At 40.8% G+C, this 24,916-nt stretch overlaps 1 protein-coding gene across 10 annotated transcripts in view; it reads left to right on the top strand.

The window, feature by feature from the left end:
• The window catches only part of CLEC16A (C-type lectin domain containing 16A), a 204,313-nt gene that overhangs the window by 127,791 nt on the left and 51,606 nt on the right, over nt 1–24,916 (top strand). For all 10 annotated transcript variants that reach the window (XM_043494551.1, XM_043494549.1, XM_043494550.1 and 7 more), the window contains 3 exons: nt 19,647–19,798; nt 21,792–21,996; nt 24,503–24,670. In XM_043494551.1, the coding sequence (XP_043350486.1) occupies nt 19,647–19,798; nt 21,792–21,996; nt 24,503–24,670 (525 nt within the window). The remainder of the gene's footprint in view (nt 1–19,646; nt 19,799–21,791; nt 21,997–24,502; nt 24,671–24,916) is intronic.

The following is a 24,916-nucleotide window of genomic DNA, read 5'->3' as shown; positions in this document are numbered from 1 at the left end:
CCCCCCCCCACACACACACACACATTAAGGATAGGTGCATAAGGAAGGGGTCATCCTGTTCCCTAGTGTGATTTGGTGGCCTGTAGCAGACACCAACTTGTACTCCATCTTATGCTTTACCTGTTAGGACATTGATCCATAAGCATTCAAGATTATTTTCTTCTGCGTTATCAGTGACTCAAATATTGCCATTTTTGACATAAAGTGCCACTGGATCCTTCCTAAATACTTTATAACCACTGATGTTAACATTCCAGTCATTTTAATCATCCGATTTCAGTAATACCAACTAGATCGTATTTATGCTTATAAATGAGCAATTCCAATGCCTCTTGTTTGTTACCTAGGCTGCTAGCATTATTGTATAGGCAATTCCAGAATTGCTTTCGTCCATGTTCTTCCTGATTGATTTTTTGTTCTGAGAAGAGACTGCAGCTCTGTTTCATGCCAGTGTCCACTGTGAACTACTCTGTCTGGTTGTTCACCCTTACAGAGCACTTCACATCTCTATATGTGACCTTAATGATGTTTACAACTTTAGCTGGGATTTTAAATGAAAGCAAATATATGTTTTTCATTCTAGTGGATGAGTTATCACTTACAAAAGCAGTGCTGTTAATGTTTGTGGTAAATTCAGACCAATTCATATCTATAATCTTACTGTAAATTATTACTGTTAATATACTTAGATGTTGCTGTCTTTCAGTGTTGCCCACTCCCTCCTTTTTATCCTGTTTCATACCTGATCTCTTATGAGAACCTATCTTTATTTTTAAAAAAAGTTAGTTCTTCTTTGAGTGATTGTTCATGTATGCATTCCACTGCAGGTGTAGGTGTACCCAATGCACTCGAATCAGACTTTTTCCAGCTGTACTACTAGACAAAACAGGTGCTCCTGCTCTCCTTGTGCACTGTGCCAAGGCCATAAAAGGGGCATGTCTGCTGCTGCTGCCCACTAAGTTCTTTCTCAACCACCACCTGAGATGAGTCAGAGCTCCCCATAAGTGTTTGTTTACATTAGCCAGTGTTTTCAGAAAAGCTAATGAAAAGAATGGCCCCTTCTTTAGGAGTACAGGAGCTCATTCAAGAAAATCTTCATAATAGTTTACAAACCCTTGCTCTGACAAGGGTTGCCCTTCCTGTTACCAAAGCCTGGGTGGAGCTGGCAAAACCCCTCGGCAGACCCCAGCATCTTTACCACCTATAGCCAAGAGACTGGACAGATGCTACAAAGTCCCTCTAAAGGACTTTGATTATTTTTTCATATATCTGGTCCCTGACTATTGGTGGTCATGGTTACCAATCAGCACTCTCAGCAGTCTCATCCCAAAGCAATTCCTAAAGGCAAAGAACTCAAGAGATTGGATGTGTGTGACAGGAAGGCTTACTGCACTGCTACTGTTCAAATGAGGGTGGCTAACTTTCAAGTTCTTCTGTTCAACTATAATTTTATTAATTTTACAGCATTAGCCAAGTTAGCGGACAAACTACTGGAAGAGTTTAGGGAACAGTTTATGGATCTTGTCTTTCAGAAGGGCACCTCATGGCATAAATATCCCTCCAGGCAGCTATTGATACAGTTTCATAGTCCATGGCCACAGCCTTGAGACATTCTTGGCTGCAGATGTCTAGAATTCCAAAGGAGCTACAAAATGCAATCAAGGATTTGCTGTTTGAGGGATCTAAGCTGTTCTTTCAAAATATTGATGACACCATGGATACCCAAAAAAGACTGCCAGGTGACTGTGAGGTCTTCAGGGGTTTTCACCCCAAGTTCAAAGAGGAAGCAATATACACCTCAGCCCTAGTACTGATGGCATTTCCATCAGTGATTCTAGGACTCGAAGAGAAGATCTCGGCTTTTTCAGTGTCGCCAGATGACTTCGTCTCAGCCAGACCTTCTCACCAGACATTGACAGCTTCTAAGTAGACATTTTGACTGTCTCCTGAAGGACTGTATACCAGTCTCTCCACCTATCCCGCCTTTTGGAAGATGTCTATTGCTCATTTACTGCATTTGGAATGAAATAATATTGGACAAGTGAGTGCTCCACCCTGTAAAGGAGGGATGTGTTATTCAGTAAACATCCCTCCTTTTCCCCAACTCACCATCCCTGTACCTTTTCAGGGACATGTCTCATAAGACCATGTTGCTTCAAGAAGTACTGTCTCTTCTGGAATTGGGAGCTATAGAAGAGGTTTCTTGTCATCGCAGAGGTAAAGAATTCTATTCCTGTTACTTCCTAATTCCCATTTTAGACCATAGGAAGTTGAACAGCTTTATCAAGAAAATCAAATTCAAGGTGGTTATCCTCGCTTCCATTATCCCTTCACTGAAGAGTGGAGATTGATTATGCTGCCCTAGATTTGCAGGACACAGACTTCCATGTGCCAATACGTACTGGCCATAGGAGGGTAGTATGCTTTAGAGCAAGGGACACCCACTACCCTGGAGCTCCCCTTTCACCTGTCATTGGCCCCAAGGGTCTTCACAAAATGCGTGGTGGAAGTAGTGACCTACCTGTGCTGTCTAGGTATCCAAATTTTCCTTTACCTGGACAATTGGCTATTGCACGGCACCTTAAGCATCCAAATACGTAGCAGCATCTTCATCAGGCAGAATTTACTTAATTTGGGCCAGAAACTGAATTTAGACCAATTAGTGTTACAGCCAACACAGCATATAACATTCTCAGGAGCAGACCTTGTTGTTATAACCACAATGGCCCATCTTCTGATGGGCAGGTTTCAGTCCATAGTCGCTCTGTCTATTGACCTTAAGCACAGAAGCTTGAAAACTGTCACCATATTATTTTTAAGCCTTGTGAGTTTTTAGCTCACTTATGCTTCCAGAATTTTCCGTATACAAAGATCTTCCTGCTTTGTTCAATTAGTCTTCCAACTTTGGGAACAGATAGGTAATGACTAAAAAACTAGTCAAGGCAAAGAAATCCAATAAGTATTTCTTTTGTAACTTGATGGTGCGGTAGTTTGACTGTGGTGGTGGGTAGGGTGGTTGCTACCTCTTTCTTTGACTGTCTCGGCTGTTTACAAGATAGTTTGTTTCGCTTCTTATGTTTTTGTTAAATGCAGTAGATTCCCCCTTTGAATACCACGTGCCCTATTACCCATAACTCTCTGCGTCTTACCTCTTCCATCTTGCCTTCCATGTGCTGACCTATAGGCTTTCTTCCAGCATGCTCCAACATGTGGAGTTGGGAGAAACTGCATAATCTGCAATCACTTTCTCTAACATCTTCTGGATTGTCTCCCCCACCCCAAGAGTTTCTCTTTGTCCTTGAGATATGGGTGTAGCTGAGGGCTCTTTTCTCAACTGTCTCCTGGGGCTGGAAGCATGCTGGGAGTTTAAACATGTCATCCGTTATATTTGCTTCCTGAGCACTGCAAAAAAATGTACTCGGGCATTAAGTGTTAATTTACAAAACAAGTGGTAGGCAAAATGTTTTGGCTACATGGCCTATTCAGGAATCCAAAATGTTCAACAGCTTTGTGTAATAAAATTAACAAATAAGCCTTTACTCTTTTTAGAATCTCTATTAAGATCTGAAAAGAATAGATTGTCAATTGTAAAGGCCTGCCTAATTTCAGAAAGTTTTTATAGTACTTACTTTTGTTATGCAAATGGCTTCCAAGAAACTTCACTCTTTATCTTTTGGTTCCTTACCATATCCTTTACAGTTCTGTGTACCGTTCATAAACAATGCCATGTACTTTACTAGAAAGGAAGCTTGGTTTAAATGTATTATGCAAATATGAGTCATTCTGATAAATAACTGCTTAGGTAACAGTATGATGAAAGTGGCTTTGAAAAATACTTCCTCTTTTGTAGTCCAGCAACTTGTTTCTTCGTAGATAAGTTTATTATACATGGTATCAATGAGATTTTTAGATCTGCCCTTTGGTACTGAATGTTCATTGGATTTTATCTAACTTAATTTTCAGATGGGTTTTAATACACTTATATTGACATGAATGAACCATAGATAAGCAATAGAAAGACTTGAATTAATTAAGCTTTACTGGGCTTGAGTAAAAACATTTCAATATCAAAACAGTACTCATTAAAAAAATCCATCTCAAATATTTGTTCAGAATTAGGATAGCCTTATGTAAAGCTTCCCCTTAAATAACAATAGACCAAAAAAACAATAGAAGTTTATAATGTAAGGCACTTCTGTCTAACTTCAGTGAGATGTGTAAAGGAATGATAGAGGAGATGTTAAATTAGCTGTTTGGAAAGGGTTTGCAACCAGGGCTTAAATTATCAGAGATTATTTCCTGGACTCCCTCTGCCCCCTCATTTGGAGCTAGGGACTTCAGCCCCACAGTGCATGCCACGGCTTCTGCCCTGTGGTCAGGCACAGGATTCCTGTGGGTTTGAAAATATTTACTGGAACTCCACAGGAGTCCCAGAGCCTGACTACAAGGCAGAAGCCGTGGCGTGCACTGTGGGGCTGAAGTCCCTAGTTCCAAATGAGGGGGCAGAGGGAGTCCAGGAAATAATCTCTGATAATTTAAGCCCTGGTTGCAAACTCTTTCCAAACAGCTAATTCAACTTCTCCTCTATCACATTCCTTTACACACCTCACCTCATTATACAATGTCTGCATACAGAAATGAGATGCTGGTGTGAAAGTTATAAACCACCATGCTCTTCTGCCCTGTCTTTTGGTCTCTGAGTCACTCCCCAAGTGAAGAGCCTTTTGATGCACTCCTTTCACTGAAGGTGAACCTTGCAAATCTCTGACATAGGAAAGGTCTATAACATAAATTGAGGTATAATTGTAGTGAGGAATCCCCGCTCTAATTTTAATCCACCTAGTATGGGAAACAATAGTAGTGAAGTTCAACCTTCACTAGTGAGTAAATAATTATTGGCGTGCACAGTGTAGGAAAATGGATATGGAATTTTCTAGTACAGATACAACTCTTGCTCAATATCTGAGAATAAAAAAATGACTTTGTATAAAAATCTATAGAACACATTGGTTAACATGCCAATATCTACATTTTTCCTGCTGTAAGATATCCCACCCTTGCCTTTTAGAGTTGATTTTTTTCCCCTTGCATTTTGTGTGTCTTATGTTTTCCACCAAATTGTTGGCTCAGTTTGGATCAGTTTTGGCAACTTTCTTGGTACTGATATATTAACATAAATATAAGCCATACTGGGTCAGACCAAAGGTCCATCTAGCCCAGTATCCTGTCTTCTTCCAGTGGCCAATGCCACGAGCACCAGAGGGAATGAACAGAACAGATAATCATAAAGTGCTCCATACCCTGTCGCTCATTTCCATCTTCTGGCAAACAGAGGTTAGCTACACCATCCCTGCCCATCCTGGCTAATTGATGGACCTATCATCCATGAACTTATCTAGTTCTTTTTTGAACACTGTTATAGTCACGACATCCTCTGGCAAGGAGTTCCACAGGTTGACTGTGCATTGTGTGAAAAAATAATTCCTTTTGTTTGTTTTTAAATCTGCTGCCTATTTCATTTGGTAACCCCTAGTTCTTGTGTTACGAGAAGGAGTAAATAACACTTCCTTTTTTACTTTTTTCCACACCAGTCATGATTTTATAGACTTCTATCATATCCCCTCTTAGTCATCTCTTTTCCAAACTGAAAAATCCCAGTCTTATTAATCTCTCTTCATATGGCAGCCATTCCATATCCCTAATCATTTTTGTTGCCCTTTTCTGAACCGCTTCCAATTCAAATATCTTTTTTTTTTTTTTTAAGATGGGGCAACCACATCTATATGCAGTATTCAAGGTGTGGGTGTAACATGGATTTATATAGAGGCAATATGATATTTTGTCATCTTATCTATCCCTTTCCTAATGATGCCCAACGTTCTGTTAGCCTTTTCAACTGCCACTGCACACTGAGTGGATGTTTTCAGAGAACTATCCACAATGACTCCAAGATCTTTGTCTTGAGTGGTAACAGCTAATTTAGACCCCATCATTGTATATGTATAATTGGGATTATGTTTTCCAGTGTGCATTACTTTGCATTTATCAACATGAAAGACCAATGAATTATGAAGTACATTTACCAAGGAATACCACTGCATGGTCAGTGATCACTTGGTCACCAAAAGCTTCAGTGTCTCAATAAGGTTGCCAGTGATGGGTATAGACCTAACATTTCAGCCAGAACATCTTAAAGATCTAGCTAGAGAGAGATCCAGGGTGGTGCTCAGCCTTCAAGAAGGCTATGTCCCTTTGGGAGTTGTCATTATGGCAGTAATCAGTACACAATAGCCAAGTGATTGTACACTTTGAGACAAAGTACTCCCTTAGGTTATGTCTGCATTACAAGGTAGGGATGTGAGTCCCCTGCTTAGGTATGCATACTTGCGCTAGCTCTCATAGAGCTAGTGCCAGTACAAATAGTAGGGTAGCCACAGTAGCATGAGCAGCAGAGGCATGGCTGAGCTGTGTCAAGTACCTACCCACCAGTTGCAGGTGGGCTTGTCCTCTGCACAGCTCAGTCGCACCTGCGCTGCCTGTGCTACCGTGGCGACCCAGCTATTTATCCTGGCACTCTGGATGAGAGCTAGCGCGAGTATACGAACCTGAGCAGAGGGATCCATCCCTACCTCACAATGCAGATATAACGGAAACACTTTGAGGGGAAAATGTGCAGTCAGTTGATACTAGGTACTCATTACTTTCATAATGACATTTGTTTATACGATCAGGGGAATCTCATATCTTGCTCCCACTGCAGACTTAGCCTTAGAGGCTGGTGGGTGTTAAGGGCATAAGCATCCTCATCAAATCCAAGTCTCTTGTCCATGTGAGCCATTACTTGCTGTTTCTTGTTTTATTTCTCTCTGTATAACGTCCATTTCTTGTTTAGCTTGGATTTATTTTGCTATTGCAAGTTTTGGCAAGTGTGTTTTTTAAATGTAAAATTATTTTCAAGTTGCTATACTTGTCTGGCATACAAATATAAAGTGCTTGCCTATCCACATGGCTGATATATCGTTATAATATATATAAAAAGGTAATGTACCTATTCACATACTATTTTAAAAAAAAGAGGAGGATGGGGTATCAAGTTGTAGCTACCAAATCCCTGGTCCAACAATTGATGTAATGTTCGTTAAATGCATTAGATGAGTGGCTCTCATATACATAAAACAGAAAATACTTGGCTTGGCACCACCTTTTGTAATTCTAATAAGAGTCATTGTAATGAATTCTTTCTGATACTATAAAACAGTCTATGTACCAATAGTGGTTCACATACAGCAGTGTTGAGAATTGCTGTGTTAGAACAAAGAAAAGGAGTACTTGTGGCACCTTAGAGACTAACAAATTTATTAGAGCATAAGTTTTCGTGAGCTACAGCTCACTTCATCGGATGCATTTGGTGGAAAAAACAGAGGGGAGATTGATATACACACACAGAGAACATGAAACAATGGGTTTATCATACACACTGTAAGGAGAGTGATCGCTTAAGATAAGCCATCACCAGCAGCAGGGCGGGGAAAGGAGGAAAACCTTTCATGGTGACAAGCAAGGTAGGCTATTTCCAGCAGTTAACAAGAATATCTGAGGAACAGTGGGGGGTGGGGTGGGGTGGGGTGGGGGGAGAAATACCATGGGGAAATAGTTTTACTTTGTGTAATGACTCATCCATTCCCAGTCTCTATTCAAGCCTAAGTTAATTGTATCCAGTTTGCAAATGAATTCCAATTCAGCAGTCTCTCGTTAGAGTCTGTTTCTGAAGCTTTTTTGTTGAAGGATAGCCACTCTTAGGTCTGTGATCGAGTGACCAGAGAGATTGAAGTGTTCTCCAACTGGTTTTTGAATGTTATATTTCTTGACGTCTGATTTGTGTCCATTCATTCTTTTACATAGACTGTCCAGTTTGGCCAATGTACATGGCAGAGGGGCATTGCTGGCACATGATGGCATATATCACATTGGTAGATGCGCAGATGAACGAGCCTCTGATAGTGTGGCTGATGTGATTAGGCCCTATGATGGTGTCCCCTGAATAGATATGTGGACAGAGTTGGCAATGGGCTTTGTTGCAAAGATAGGTTCCTGGATTGGTGGTTCTGTTGTGTGGTGTGTGGTTGCTGGTGAGTATTTGCTTCAGATTGGGGGGCTGTCTGTAAGCAAGGCATCAAGGCACCACAAGCCATCAGGAACAGTATCCCCGATAATGTCACGGCTAACCTGGTGGCTGAACTTTGACTTTGTCCTCACGCATAACTATTTCACATTTGGAGACAATGTACACCTTCAAGTCAGCGGCACTGCAATGGGTACCCACATGGCCCCACAGTATGCCAACATTTTTATGGCTGGCTTAGAACAACGCTTCCTCAGCTCTCGTCTCCTAATGCCCCTACTCTACTTGCGCTACATTGATGACATCTTCATCATCTGGACCCATGGAAAAGAAGCCCTTGAGGAATTCCACCATGATTTCAACAATTTCCATCCCACCATCAACCTCAGCCTTGACCAGTCCACACAAGAGATCCACTTCTTGGACACTACGGTGCTAATAAGCGATGGTCACATAAACACCACCCTATATCGGAAACCTACTGACCGCTATTCCTACCTGCATGCCTCTAGCTTTCATCCAGATCATACCACACGATCCATTGTCTACAGCCAAGCTCTACGATATAACCGCATTTGCTCCAACCCCTCAGACAGAGATAAACATCTACAAGATCTCTATCATGCATTCCTACAACTACAATACCCACCTGCTGAAGTGAAGAAACAGATTGACAGAGCCAGAAGAGTACCCAGAAGTCACCTACTACGGGACAGGCCCAACAAAGAAAATAACAGAACGCCACTAGCCATCACCTTCAGCCCCCAACTAAAACCTCTCCAACCCATCATCAAGGATCTACAACCTATCCTGAAGGACGAGCCATCACTTTCACAGATCTTGGGAGACAGACCAGTCCTTGCTTACAGACAGCCCCCCAATCTGAAGCAAATACTCACCAGCAACCACACACCACACAACAGAACCACTAACCCAGGAACCTATCCTTGCAACAAAGCCCGTTGCCAACTCTGTCCACATATCTATTCAGGGGACACCATCAGAGGGCCTAATCACATCAGCCACACTATCAGAGGCTCGTTCACTTGCGCGTCTACCAATGTGATATATGCCATCATGTGCCAGCAATGCCCCTCTGCCATGTACATTGGTCAAACTGGACAGTCTCTACGTAAAAGAATGAATGGACACAAATCAGACGTCAAGAATTATAACATTCAAAAACCAGTTGGAGAACACTTCAATCTCTCTGGTCACTCGATCACAGACCTAAGAGTGGCTATACTTCAACAAAAAAGCTTCAAAAACAGACTCCAACGAGAGACTGCTGAATTGGAATTAATTTGCAACCTGGATAAAATTAACTTAGGCTTGAATAGAGACTGGGAATGGATGAGTCATTACACAAAGTAAAACTATTTCCCCATGGTATTTCTCCCCCCCCACCCCACCCCACCCCACCCCCCACTGTTCCTCAGATATTCTTGTTAACTGCTGGCAATAGCCTACCTTGCTTGTCACCATGAAAGGTTTTCCTTCTTTCCCCCCCCTGCTGCTGGTGATGGCTTATCTTAAGTGATCACTCTCTTTACAGTGTGTATGATAAACCCATTGTTTCATGTTCTCTGTGTGTGTATATCAATCTCCCCTCTGTTTTTTCCACCAAATGCATCTGATGAGGTGAGCTGTAGCTCACGAAAGCTTATGCTCAAATAAATTTGTCTCCAAGGTGCCACAAGTCCTCCTTTTCTTTTTTGCGAACACTCAGGATGTAACAAATTCCATTAGTTCTACAACCGGTCTATCACTGGAGCTGATGATTATTGTAAATAGTGCATTTGATCTGGAATACATCACTCAACTTAGAAATTCTTTCAACTAAATGCATTTGAGTTTCTGACATACAGACAGATCATTCTATGACTGGTTTGTAGCATAGATGAAAATACTTTCAAGTTCACTGGAACTGTTTAACCACATTTTTCTCCTTTGATTATTTTTAGTCATCAAATGCATGATGTGGCATTAAAACCTCTAGCTAGTGTAAATTAGAAAAAAGTGTAACTGGGGTACCTAAGTTTCCTGTGATGTAGTTCCCCAATAAATGAGTAATTTTTCCTTTCTGTTCCCTGAATAACTTTTACAGTTGTAATGTGACCTGTGTTCCTATCAGATGGAAAATAAAACCATATGCTCTGATCTATGGGAAACAAAAAATAAAGTTTTTCTTTTAGTAACTTTACTGTGGTGCTAACTTGCTGGATCTCAGTCTTAATATGTCAAGGTTTTGTAACTAGACTGTTCAATGCCTACAATAAAACTCCAATGACATAAACAAATGACTGAATTCAGATCCTACGAACATACTTTAGTTTCCATACTAGTTTCCACACATACTTTAGTTGTGGGTCTTGGACCTAATCCTGCATTCTTTACTGGCTTAAGTGGACAAACTGAGGAAACAGAAGTCCACATGGTCATTAACTGGGCTTGTGGTGCTATTAAAGGAGAATGGGAAGAGAGTAGAAGGCACTGATAGCATAGTTGTAACCAAACCTGTCTTGAAGCATTGCTTGAACTTCCTGGGCTGAAGGCACTTAAGGCTTGTGTGAAAGTTCTCTGAGTACCCAGGCCTGTGAGTCACCTTGTTACACTCTTGTGTGCAGCAAGAGGAAGAGTTACCTGTGCTTAACTGGCTGTCAGATTCCTGAAGCCACCAGCATGTTAGCCACTCAAACTATCTCCTCTTGGCTATGCCCGTCCTTACCTTGTATTGCAGGTGTACTCCAATCCCCAAGTCCCTTTAATTCCAAGAGACCGTTTATGCCAACTGGCAAAGGCACATCCAACACACTGTTGGCGTAATATTTACCCAGTGTCTTGTAAGGTACTGTGTAAAAACTGGTGACACACTGGTCATGAATATCACTGTGTGATGGGTATACTGGTTGTTTATGAAGTTACATCTGTGTGCTGGAAATAAGTTCATAAAATGTGTTTTGGAGGCAGTTGATAAACAAGCTTGCCCTAGATAGACAAATGAATGTGGATATTACCTGATTGCCTGGCTTGATTACAAGCAAAAGATGATTAAAATACATTTATATCTAAGGTAAACAAAGTGATTTAATCCAATCAAAAAAGCAGATTAGCCAGAGGATGAGGAGGACAGCATGGCATCTGCACACCAGTGGGGGAGAAGAACTGTCTGCAGTATGCACTTCAAAGGAATACATTGTAAAAGTTTACTAGAGTGTAAAAAGGTGGGGAGAGAACCAATTAATTATATATCACTTAAAGGACAAAGCGGGAAACAGTACCTTCTGATTCTGTAAACAGTGGATCCTCCTGCCTGAGGGGCTGGAAATGCTGAGAGTTTGATGCAAGTGAGAAAGCTGCTTAGGCTAAGATTGTAGCTTGCTGAAGTTTAGTTTGAGACATTAGAAAGCATCATTTTTGTTTTGTGTATAACCACGCCTGTTTTCTTTCTTTTGCTTAATATCACTTAAATTTATGCTCTTAATTAATAAACTTATTCTTAGTTTTACAATAAACTATCTCAGTTGCATCCGATGAAGTGAGCTGTAGCTCACGAAAACTTATGCTCTAATAAATTTGTTAGTCTCTAAGGTGCCACAAATACTCCTTTTCTTTCTGATATTCTTGTTAACTGCTGGAATTAGCCTACCTTGCTTGTCACCATGAAAGTTTTTCCTCCCCCTCCCCCCCCCCCCCCGTGGCTATCCAAAAAAAAAAAAAAAAAAGCTTCAAAAACAGACTCCAACGAGAGACTGCTGAATTGGAATTAATTTGCAAACTGGATACAATTAACTTAGGCTTGAATAGAGACTGGGAATGGATGAGTCATTACACAAAGTAAAACTATTTCCCCATGTTATTTCTCCCCCCCACCCCAGCCCCCCACCCCCACTGTTCCTCTGATATTCTTGTTAACTGCTGGAATTAGCCTACCTTGCTTGTCACCATGAAAGGTTTTCCTCCTTTCCCCGCCCTGCTGCTGGTGATGGCTTATCTTAAGTGATCACTCTCCTTACAGTGTGTATGATAAACCCATTTTTTCATGTTCTCTGTGTGTGTGTATATAAATCTCTCCTCTGTTTTTTCCACCAAATGCATCCGATGAAGTGAGCTGTAGCTCACGAAAGCTTATGCTCTAATAAATTTGTTAGTCTCTAAGGTGCCACAAGTACTCCTTTTCTATTTTCATGAATGTAAACACGCTATCAGTTTGCTTCCCAGGCCTGGGATAAAAGGGAGTCCCCTTGCTTTCCTCTTGTATCCCCAGAGTTCGTCTGTCCTCAGGGATAGTAAAAATCCCTGTCACTTGTTTTTTCCAAGTCCCACTTCTTCCCTGTTGTCACATTCCTCTGATAACTTATGTAAATGGGGCTTCCATTTTACTGGCTGCTAATGTTTAATTTACCTGCTGACCAAGAGACAGGTGAATAAACATCTGACAGAAAACCTGTTTATCAGCTCTGCCTTGATAAAAACTTTAGTAAAATATTTTCCGCATACATCCATAATTCCTTACGTATCATCTGTGCATACATGTCATAATGACATTAATGACCAGCGTGACCCTGCCTTTCATTTAAGACATCACATAATATTCTTTGAATCAGATTGTGTGTACCAGAATCAGGATATTCTTGTAAACTCCTTGACAGTTAACACTGAGAGATTCATGTGTCACAACTTGTCTGTGGTGAGATTTTTTTTCTTAAAATTTCAGTGTTGCATTACCATCGGAGCAGCTCCACCAATGGTATCAATAGAAGGACTTTTAGCATAGAGAGAGCACAGGTGTCTCTACCACCATGTTGTTTAACCTCACTCCGATCAATTCTAGATGTCACAGTAGTAACTATAGACAAGGTGTTAGCACGATAGCTTCAGTTATTGCTACCCTCATGGAGCTGCCCTGTCAGTATTGCAGCCATGTGAAAATTTAAACATCAGTTCAGTGTAGACTGTGTTATTGAAATATCTGACTATAAAAGGCTGAGCTAAGCAGGCTGTGGCAATTTGGAGTGTACAAACATTCTGTTCCTTTCAAATCAAAGAACATGATGTGGTCTGGTAGCATATTTTATAAATTGTTCAAGAAATCTAATTTTTATTTAAACATCACTAATTGGCTCAGCCTCAACAGGAGAATGCATCCTTTTTTAGCATGCGGTAAAGAGTAAGAGTACAAAAGTGTTCTAAATGCTTTCCTGAGATGACCAATTTCAGTTTCAAAACAAGAGCAACAATGTACCAGTCTATTTGCATCTTGTTGAAAATATTGCTAACTTCCTTTCTCTATGTAAATACCATGAAATAGGCTGTTGGTGATTTGAGAATCTACCACTCTTGATAAATTCTCAAAGGCAACATATCAGAGACTAGCAAACCTTGGAAGTAACAGAACCTAGCTGGGGATGTCTGATGGGGCTGATAAGAGAAAACTATCAGTTTGATTGTATTTTTCTAAAAAAATCAATACTTTATTTCAGAGTTTTATCCAAAGCCTGTAATGAGATATTAAGGGCCAGATTAAAAAGAAATGATCAGTTTTCCTATTGTTGAAGCCTGATATGGGCTCCAAAACCATATTTATTAGCTTGTGTGTCTGACATGGTACTTCATTCTCCAGGGCTGCCTCTTCCACTTCTTTTACAAGGAAGATTCTATTTAGAACATGTACAGCATTGTCGACAGCAGTACATGCTTCTCCATGCTGTCCTGCCAAAGTTGAAACTGCCAACAAGCATTTTAGTCATGGTGGTAACTCTTGTGAGGGGAGTGTGTGTGTGTATTCAGTAATCAACTTTCTTGACATAGGGCCCATTTCTCCCCAGCTCCCAATAATCAATTTGATCACTGTTTACCTGTGCTACTTTGAAGTAGGTGGTTTAGAGCAGTTTCTCAACTGATGTTTCTCAGTTAACAGCATCACACAGCCTTGAATATTTCTTTACAACCTAAAGAAATCTCTGTCCTGTACACCCTTTTTCCCATCAAGGTCAAGTATTCTGCTAGCCTCCCAAAACATACACACGTGTACATAGGCTTATCAATAGGAAAATTCATAGACTTAATAAATTTCAGTTTAAGGCTAGAAGAGACTATTATATTGTTTAGTCAGATCTCCTGTAGTCAGATCTCTGTACCCCTATATTTAGCCCAGTGTGTACATATTAAATCGTATCAATCCTCAGGACCCTAAACTGTTGTGCGTGCAGGAGACACTGATGTGCCACCAAAAATTGAGGTTCCTGAAAAGGCAGGAAATTGACTAGGAGTAAGATGCTAGCAAGTTTTATATACCCCAGGTGGTAGAGGAAGGCAAAAAACTCCAAAGGTCACAACCAAACTGGCCTAGGGGAAAGTTTCTTGCTCACCCCTACTTGGTGATTAGTTGGACTCTAAGCACATGAGCAATACATACCAGTGAGGTATGCGAGAGAAGATTCTCTGAACCAACTCAGAGCCCTGGCCTACTATGCCCGGTGTCCGATCACCAGCTGTGGGTAATATCTGATGTTTCAGAGGAAGGCAAACACCCTCCTCCCTTCCAAATATCTGGCCAATCATGCATGGGGAGCAGGAGTTGATATTCCATTAGATTATAGATTATTCATAGAGTATAAAGCCAGAAGGGACCATTGCTATCATGCAGACTAACCTCATGTATAACACCAGTCATAGAACTACCTTGAATTAAGTTGTGTCTGAACTAGAGCATATATTTTAGAAAAACATCCTATGTTGAAGTAATATAACCTCCTTACTCCTACTCAAGATTCCCCTATTTGTACATCTAAGGATTACATTAGCCCTTCTGGCTACTGAGAGCTCATGTTCAGCTGATTATCCTTTGACCCAAGTCCTTTTCAGAGTCATTGCTTTCGAAGATAGAGTACCCCATCCTATAAGTATGTCCTGCACTCTGTTCCTAGATGCATGGTAATATAAAAACACATATTGTTTGGTTGTACCCAGATTACCACTCCCCCAAAATTTGCGTCATCTGCCAAGTTCATTGCAATTGTCTTCTTCCAGGTCACTGATAAAAATGTTATATACCACAAGATCAAGAATCATTTTTTTGCAGGGCCCCCAAGAAACATACCTGCTTTATCTTCTTCCTCCCCCCATTTACAATTACAATTTGAGACTTACATCTGTTAGTGAATTTTAATCAATTTAATGTGTGCTATGTTAGTTTTGTATAATTCTAGTTTCTTAGACAAAATGTTGTGCTGTACCAAGTCAAATGTCATTCCAAAGTCTATGTATATAACACTATTAGCTTTATCACCCAATCTTTTAATCTCACCTAAAAAAAATTCCAATTAGCTTGATGAGATTTATTTTTCATAAGCTCATGTTGAATAGCATTAATTATAGTACCCTCTTTTTTAATTCTTTATTAATCAATTCTAGTATCAGCTTTTCCTTTATTTTGCCTGGGATCAATGTTAGACCAAATGGCCTATAACTGCCCAGGTTATCCAGTTTTCTCTCTCTAAATATTGGCACAACATTAGCTTCCAGTTCTCCGCAGTGAACTTCCCCTGTGTTCTAAAACTTACTGAAAATCAACAGTAGTGGTCCAGAGAGCTCCTTGGCTAGCTCTTTTAAAATCTTGGATGCAGGTTAGCTGGACCTGCTGATTTGAGAGTGTCTAGCTTTAATAGCTGCTGTATCAGATCTTCTGAGTTACTGTTGGAATGGAAAGTGTTTCATCATGATACGAATGCATTATCTAGCTTTTTTTTCCCAAGCACAGAGCAGAAATATTTATTGAATCCTTTTTTCTTTTTGCGGGGGGAGGTAGAGGGGTATTATTAACAGTTTTATCATTTCAATCTAGTAAGGGACTAATACCATTCTTAGGATTCTGTTTGTTCTTAATATAGTTCTTATCCTTAACTCTGCTAGCCATGGAATTCTCCTTGTCCTTTTGCTTCACTTATCAGTATTTTACAATTCCTAGCTTCTTATAATTGATACATTTTTAATTATTTTATAATCTATGTAAAGGGCTTGTGAGAACTTTTTACTTCAAATTAAGGGTCACCAATCTGAAAATTTTGAGCACCAGAAGGTTGAGTTATTAATCAAATCTGGCCCATTATCTTGTACCTGGGATAATTTATAAGAAAAAGAATAAAAGACTGTGTTTTATGTGGAAAACCACTGTAATACCTCTGTTTTACTTTGAAGCTAAAAATACAAGGTAACTAGATTAAGACGAAGGTTATCAATAATTCCATACTTTAGCTATGGTATCTCAATTTCACAGCACTGATAAAAGTGCCAAAATCATCTGGGAATATGCTTTATGAAATTATCTTACAGTCTCATGTAACTGGAGCTTCAAGTGATATCCAATATTATCTTACCTGGGTCTCTAATACTCACCGAGCTTACTCAGTGTTTAAATCTTCTGAGCTTTTGTGCATCTAATCAACTTCTTAGTAGCAATGAAGACACTTCAGGTGGTACATAGCAGGTTAGTTGTACTTCCCTGGAGCATAGCGAGCTTTTCAATTATATGTTATATTGCTTCAATTTAAGCACGATCACATCCTTATGTATATTATCTGTCTCATTTTAATTTTTCGGCTATTTCATGTAGTTGGCTTAATGCATGTCAGAAGTGAAAATAAATTTTTTTTTAGTTTTTAAAATAAGACTGTAACACTCATTCAGTTCTAATTGTTGAAGTTTCCAAAAGCTGTACATATTGTGATATAGTGGTGGTCTCTAACGTACATTGAGGGACAAGATATTCGTGGAAAAGAACCACCAGACCATTTCACTTCTCTTCAAATGCAGAAATAGTCAGAGATAGAGGGAGAATGAAATGACTTGTGTGTACGATGTTATCTTGAGTTCAGCTACTGGAACTAATGGGGACTGCTTAAACTTACTGTAATATTTTCTCCTATTTATCAGGAATTGTTTGAGTTCCTTGGTGATGGTTATAAATGCTTTTTGAACAATTATTGCAGTTCTGTTTTAGAGTAAATTTTTCAAAAGCGCCAAAATCACTAGATCCCATTTTCACAAGTGACTTAGACTTCCAAGTGACATGGAAGCTTTTGAAAATGTTATCCTTAATCTTGACACATCCTGTATATTGCATTAGATTTGTGTTGCATGTAATTCCATGTTGCAGTATTTTGGGTTTAGACTGTATGTGCAATATGCTTATTCACACCAGACATCCACGGTTACATAGTAATCATCTGTACTCTGCAACTTTCCTCCTAGTCATTTGTCTAGTACAGGGGTGGCCAACCTGAGCCTGAGAAGGAGCCAGAATTTACCAATGTACATTGCCAAAGAGCCCCAGTAATATGTCAGCAGCCCCCCATTAGCTCCCCCACACCCAACTCCCAGACCCTCCCACCCACCAGCAGATCTGCCAATCAGCGTGTCCCCCTCCCTCCCCGCACCTCCCCATCAGCTGTTTCATGGCATGCAGGAGGCTCTGGGGGGAAGGGGGGGGGAGTGAGGGCAATGCAGTCTCAGGGGAAGGGGTGAAGCAGGGGCAGGGCCTGTGGCAGATCCAGGGGTTGAGCAGTGAGCACCCCGCGGCACATTGGAAAGTTGGCACCTGGAGCTCCAGCCCTGGAGTCGGTGCCTATACAAGGAGCCGCATATTAACTTCTGAAGAGCTGCATGTGGCTCCGGAGCCACAGGTTGGCCACCCTTGGTCTAGTAGTTCTGATTCTCTGGACAACCCACAGAATGAAACTGTGCTTGTTAGTATCCTCACCCCTGTTTTTCTTTTTGTTTTTTTTCTTATTGCAATCATGTTGAATGTGTTGCTGGCACACTAAAGAGATGCAGGATGCCTCTTGAGATGTTAGAATGGGGCCACTAATATATATTAATATATATTAACAAAGTTTTGAACTTCTCTTTTATGAATAAAATGAAACAAATTGTAATTAGTCCAAAATGTAGGTACTTCTGACCTCAGTGATTACCATATTTGGAAAGAATTTTCTCCCAGATCAAATTGGTAGAGCCCTGGAGGATTTCACCTTCCTCTACAGTATGGGTCACTTTTAGGTTTAAACTAGTGTAAATGGTGGATTATCTGTAACTTCAGGTCTTTAAATCATGATTTGAGGACTTCAGTAACTCAGCTAGAAATTATGAGTCTATTACAGGAGGGGTGGATGAGGTTCTGTCATCTCCAATGTGCAGGAGATCAGATTAGATGATCATGAGCCCTTCTGACCTTAAAGTCTGAGTCTACGAGAATCTGTGTCAAGATACTGCCATAAAGTTTCAACGAGCCAGAAAAAACAAAATGTAGACACACTGAATTGTGGGTGACTGTGTGGCTCCCTTTTGATAGAAATAAATTAGCTACCTGGATTAGAAACCAGTGTTTTGTGATGAAAGACACTTTTCTTTTGTTACTGTAAACCCTGTCCTTATCAAACCAATTTCAGCACATTTGTGAATTATCTGAAAAAATATGGGGTTTGGGCAAAAAAGTAGCAAGAGAGTACAGAATGGGAAAAGAAAACAGCACATCCAGAAAGTGAGGAAGGTTTACCTCTACAGCAGGGGTGGGCAAACTATGGCCCATGGGCCACATCCAGCTTGTCAGACCTTTTTTAATCCAGCCCTCAGCTCCAGCCAGGTAACAGGTCCTCCGAACCCCTTGATCCCAGCCCAGAGCCCCCTCTTGTACCCCAAACCCCTCACCCCCCCAGCCTGCCCCAGCCCTGATCCCCCTCCCACCCTCTGAACCCCTCAAGTGTATCCTGGAGCACCCTCATGCACCCCAAACCCCTCATCCCTGGCCCCACCCCGGAGCTCAGCCCCCTCCCTTACCCTGAACTCCTCATTTCTGGCCCCACCCCCAAGCCCACACCCCCAGCCGGAGCCCTTGCCTCCTGATGCACCCGAACCCCCAATTTCATGAGCATTCATGGCCCACCATACCATTTCCATACCTCAAAGTGGCCCTTAGGCCAAAAAGTTTGCCCACCCCTGCTCTATAGGCTAGTCTATTCAACAACTGATGCCAATAGTGTGATCTTCCACCATGGGAACTGGTAGGAGGGGGAGGAAAACTGGAAGGGGTACTTGGATAAACAAACGAACAATTGCAAAAATAAATAAATGCATAGCTTTGAGTTCAGAGGTATCTCAGCAGTCCTGAAGAGGGAGATATCAGTACTAACTGATTTAAGTTCAACCCTGAAATCATGTTGAGTGTAACAAAAAAGCCTGGTGAACTAAAACCCTTAACCATCTAAATAGCACACCATGTCTGTACTCAAAGCATTCTTGACAAAATAAGTCATCATTCAATGTATATCGGGAATTAATTGTGCATGAGCATGATAAAATGACTCTGAATGTGAAGAGGAAATGAGTATCTGAAATGTGCCAAGATAACTTAGGTTTCTAATGCAAAGAATATTCCTTGAAAAATATTGAAATTCCTAACAAAATAAGCTATTGCAGTAGTTAACTGTGATAGCTGCCTATCTTAACTATTTTTTTTTCTCTTTAGATAACAGCGATTTAATTGCTTGTACAGTGATTACAAAAGATGGAGGTCAGGTTCAGAGATTTCTGGCTGTGGATATTTACCAGATGAGTTTAGTTGAACCAGATATTGCCAGACTGGGCTGGGGAGTAGTTAAATTTGCGGGCCTTTTGCAGGTAAGATATCTGTTGACCCGAGGATTTGTTTTCCAGCTGAAAAGTCTGCTAATATAAGAAACAGTGTAATCAAATTTAGTATTGGTTTTATCAGTGTATGTTTTAGATCAATAGCATACCTCCCTATTTTCTGTGTATTTAGTATCCTTTCTAATTCTATCTTCTGTTAAATTGCTTTATGCTATTTCCAGCTTTCCAAAGAAATTCTTCAAAAGTTCACTAGCTGGACACTTGCAAATGAAGTAACTTCCTCATAAAGGCCCTGCTTCAAGAAAGCATCTCTATTAATCAGAGCACTGAAGTCCCACTAATGTCAATAGCACTTAAACACATACTTAAAGATAAATCTGTGCAGAAAGGCTCTTCTGAATCACAGCAATAGGGAACAGATCTTACAATACTCGTGAAGAAAAGGAAAGAGATGGCTTCTCATCACAAATTAAACCGTGTTTTTAAACTCTGAAATACTTAAACACGAATTCCGGTATTTGCTGTATTAAGTACACTTAACAAAGAAAATAAAAGCTAAAAGGTGCCTGGAAATTGTGTACGTGTGTTTGTATATGCATGCAAGCACACAACACATCTGGGTATATATTGGGGGTGGGGGTCCCTCTGGAAGATATTTTATTTAGGTGCGTATTGGGATTTGTTGTGGAATAGTATGAAATCTTTTATTCTACAAAATTATCTAGAACAGTGATCACCAACTGGTAGATAGTGATCAACTGATCGATCCTGGAGCCTTTGCCAGTCAATCGCGATTTCCGGTTGCTAAAAGTCCAGCAGTACACTGGGGCTAACACAGGCTCCCTGCCTGTCCTGGCCACATGCTGCTCCCGGAAGTGGCCAGCACATCCCTGAGGCCTTGGGGGAGCCCCCTCCTGGAGCCAGCATCCCAAACCTCCTCCTGCACCCCAAACTATCTTCCCCAGCCCTAATTCCTCTTCCCAAGCCAGCACCCAAACCTTCTCCTGCACCCTGAACCTCTCCTGCACCCCAACCCTTTCCCCAGCCCTGAGCCCCCTCCCGGAGCCTGCACTCCAAACTGCCTTCCCCAGCCCTAATCCCTGTTCCCAAGGCAGAACCCAAACCTCTGCTGCACGCCAACCACTTGCCCCAGCCCTGAGCCCTCTACTGGAGCCAGCATCCCAAACTCCCTCCAGCCCCCGTACTCCCTCCTGTACCCCAACACTCTGCCCAGCCCAGAGCCCCCTCCTGCACCCAAACTCCCTCCCAGAGCATGCATCCCTCACCTCCTCCTGCACCCCTGCCCCAGGCTCAGCCTGGAGCCCCCTCTCACACTCGGAACCCCTTGACTCCAGCCCAGAGCCCGCACCCCTGCCCCAGCCCGGTGAAAGTTAGGGAGGATGGGGGAGAGTGAGCAGGGCAGGGCCTTGGGGAAGGGGCGGGATAGATCCTGGGTTGCACTTAAATTCAAAAAGTGATGTTGTGCATAAAAAGGTTGGAGACCACTGACCTAGAATGTTACAATGAAGAAAGCAAGTATAGATAATTTTGGAGTCTAGTCCTTTGAATTGTTGTTACCCGAGAAAAATGGGATTTCAGCATCTTTCAGTCTAGTTTATAATAATTCTTCATTTAGTCCAAATGTTTTAGTACTTATTCAAATTTCTTAGTATTCTAGCTGCATCAGAATGTAAACATCTATAAATGAGTTGCTCAGCAGTAGTAGTATCTATTTATTATGTTATGCCAAACTCAATAGTCGTGTTTCTAGCAAATGGAGAGAGAGAAGTACTCTTTCACAGTCAAACCACTTAATTTGAATTTTTGCCTGACTTAGCCCTGTTGGATTTACTTCACAAGAAATTTGTACCAATATACTGCAACATTTGTGTGTGGGGTTTTTTTAAATCAGTACCTCATGTCTCTGACTTCTTATAATGATATATTGTTCATATCTAATTTAAATATTCACAATGAACAATTCAATTTTTTTCACCGCTAACTGTATTCCATTTCTTTATAGGATATGCAGGTAACTGGAGTAGAAGATGACAGTAGAGCTCTGAATATAATAATTCACAAACCTGCATCTAGTCCCCATTCTAAGCCCTTCCCCATTCTCCAAGCCACATTTATTTTTTCTGATCACATTCGCTGTATCATTGCGAAGCAGCGTTTGGCAAAGGGCCGCATTCAAGCTCGACGTATGAAAATGCAGAGAATTGCAGGTAAGCAGATGCCTTAAATGTTTCTCTTTTAAGTGGGAAACATGTCTCATGACAATTCAGTGTAAGATCTGCTCTTGTGTGTCCTCTAAAGCATCTGAAATACTGCATCCCAGGAGAGGAATCTTGAAACCAGTGTCCAGTTTCTAAACAATAGATCTTAACAATATCTTCCTATTATAGCAAAATGCATATTCATGTATGATGATGTCTGCCCCAGCAGGGAGTAGGAGGAGAGTGAATGAACCACACGTTAGTGTTGCTCGATTCACCAATGGAAGGTACTTGGATACTATGCTGATAAGAAAAGGAGTACTTGTGGCACCTTAGAGACTAACAAATTTATTAGAGCATAAGCTTTTGTAAGCTACAGCTCACTTCATCGGATGCATTTGGTGGAAACCACCAAATGCATCCGATGAAGTGAGCTGTAGCTCACGAAAGCTTATGCTCTAATAAATTTGTTAGTCTCTAAGGTGCCACAAGTACTCCTTTTCTTTTTGCGAATACAGACTAACGTGGCTGCTATTCTGAAACCTATGCTGATAAGAGTAGTATGAGAAGCTACATAAAATAGAATGTCAGAAGTTAAATTTTCTGAACTTTTACGCATTAAGAGATGTAGGAAGGAGTACTTGTGGCACCTTAAAGATTAACAAATTAGTCTCTAAGGTGCCACAAGTACTCCTTCTCTTTTTGTGAATACAGACTAACACAGCTGCTACTCTGAAACCTGTAGGAAGGAGTGTTACCTATGTAGGTGGTTATCCATCAGGTAGGGTGTCATAAAGGGAAGGGTATCCACCTTTCTGTATACAGTGCTATAAAATACCTCCTGCCCAGAGGGAAAACCCTTTCACCTGTAAAGGATTAAGAAGCTACGGTAACCTCACTGGCACCTGACCCAAAATGACCAATGAGGCGACAAGATACTTTCAAATCTGGAGTGTGGGGGAAACAAAGGGTTGTCTGTCTGTCTGTGTGATGCTTTTGCCAGGAACAGATCAGGAATGCAGCCTTACAACTCCTGTTAAGTTAGTAAGTAATCTAGTTAGAAAATGCGTTAGATTTCTTTTGTTTAATGGCTGGTAAAATAAGCTGTGCTAGAGGGAATGTATATTCCTGTTTTTGTCTTTTTTTTGTAACTTAAGGTTTTGCCTAGAGGGATTCTCTGTTTTGAATCTGATTACCCTGTAAGGTATTTACCATCTTGATTTTACAGAGGTGATTCTTTTACCTTTTCTTTAATTAAAATTCTTCTTTTAAGAACCTGATTGATTTTTCATTGTTCTTAAGATCCAAGGGTTTGGGTCCGTGTTCACCTGTACCAGTTGCTGAGGATTCATATCAAGCCTTCCCCAGGAAAGGGGGTGTAAGGCTTGGGGGGATATTTTGGGGGGAAGACGTCTCCAAGTGGTCTTTCCCTGTTCTTTGTTTAAAACGCTTGGCAGTGGCAGCATACTGTTCAAGGACAAGGCAAAGTTTGTACCTTGGGGAAGTTTTTAACCTAAGCTGGTAAAAATAAGCTTGGGGGTCTTTCATGCAGGTCGCCACATCTGTACCCTAGAGTTCAGAGTGGAGAAGGGACCTTGACATAGGGATTGAATGTATAATAGCTAAGGCGTAAATCAATGCAGCACATGGTGAGGATTGGAACTAATCATCTGAGAGAATGTATTAGGGGTGAGTGAATGGAAGAGGATAAAATATACAGGGAAAAGAGATGGGCAGGTGAGAAAGGATACTGAACATCTTAGTTATTTGATTATTGGAGAGCATCAATCGCTGTCTGGAATATCTGTAATATGAAACAATGTATAAAGAAAATCTGGAGTAGTATTAAAATTAGTGACTCAACTTCAACTGAGAATTATTTGGTCTAGAGTTTTAAAATCTGTTTATAATGTTTCAGTGCTATGTGAAATACACTTATGCTTTGGTCCTGTGAATTATAATTGTGCAGTCTAATTCTTTGGTTGATTTCTAGTATCTAAATTAAGAGTAAGTTTAGAGTTAAGATCTTCCATAGAAGTAGACCTAAAATAGTGTGGGTGGTCATACACACTGTAGATATTTTACTTACCAGATTACCCATCTCCAAATGGCTTGGCCTGCTGCCATGCCAAACATAACCAATGAATGTCCTTGTTGATGGATATTTCTTACTACAATACCAATTTTTGAAATGGCTTGCAGCCATCACGTTTATGTAATGGAGACATACTGCAAAAGGCCTGTTTCGTCCTTTAATAAATATTGGGGTTTCCCTAGTATATACATGAAAGGGAATGTAGTTTGCAGCCACTTGTTGCCTTTCCTTCCCTGTAATTACAGGGCAAAATGAGGAGCAAGCTGTTTTTATTCAGAAGATGCAAGTATGAGCAAGCTATGTAGACTGATCTAAACTAGCTATAGTCCCAAGGTTCTAGGCAAGTTGGCAATGTAATTCTCACATTAAATCTCCTTTTTATAGATTTTATTAACAAAAAATCAATTTGTTTAAATGTAGCTCTCCTGGATCTTCCTGTCCAGCCTTCAACTGAAGTGATGGGTTTTGGACACAGCTCTGCATCTGCATCGCAGCACCTGCCATTTAGATTTTACGACCAGTCACGGCGTGGCAGCTGTGACCCTACTGTACAGCGATCTGTTTTTGCATCTGTTGACAAAGTCCCAGGTAAGCCAGAACTTCTGATGAAGCAAGCTGCTGCTCCATGTCAGTCAAATATGTGAAACGTATGGCACAGCCTTTGCCTCTTGAACTTTTTAAGCACAACCTCAACCCTCACCAGAAATGTGTTTTTTTTTTCAATATTATCCTTTTTAAACTATCTTGTTCTATTATATGTAACTTATCAAGAAGTGAAACCATTCTATTTTCAGATGTTAAATACAAGTAAGTTGTTTTTCTGAACCTAGGTCA

The sequence above is a fragment of the Dermochelys coriacea genome, chromosome 10 (assembly GCF_009764565.3).
Source record: "Dermochelys coriacea isolate rDerCor1 chromosome 10, rDerCor1.pri.v4, whole genome shotgun sequence".
Taxonomy (NCBI): domain Eukaryota; kingdom Metazoa; phylum Chordata; order Testudines; family Dermochelyidae; genus Dermochelys; species Dermochelys coriacea.
The sequence above is the reverse complement of the archived record's forward strand: the minus strand, read 5'-3'. Positions and strand labels throughout refer to the sequence as shown.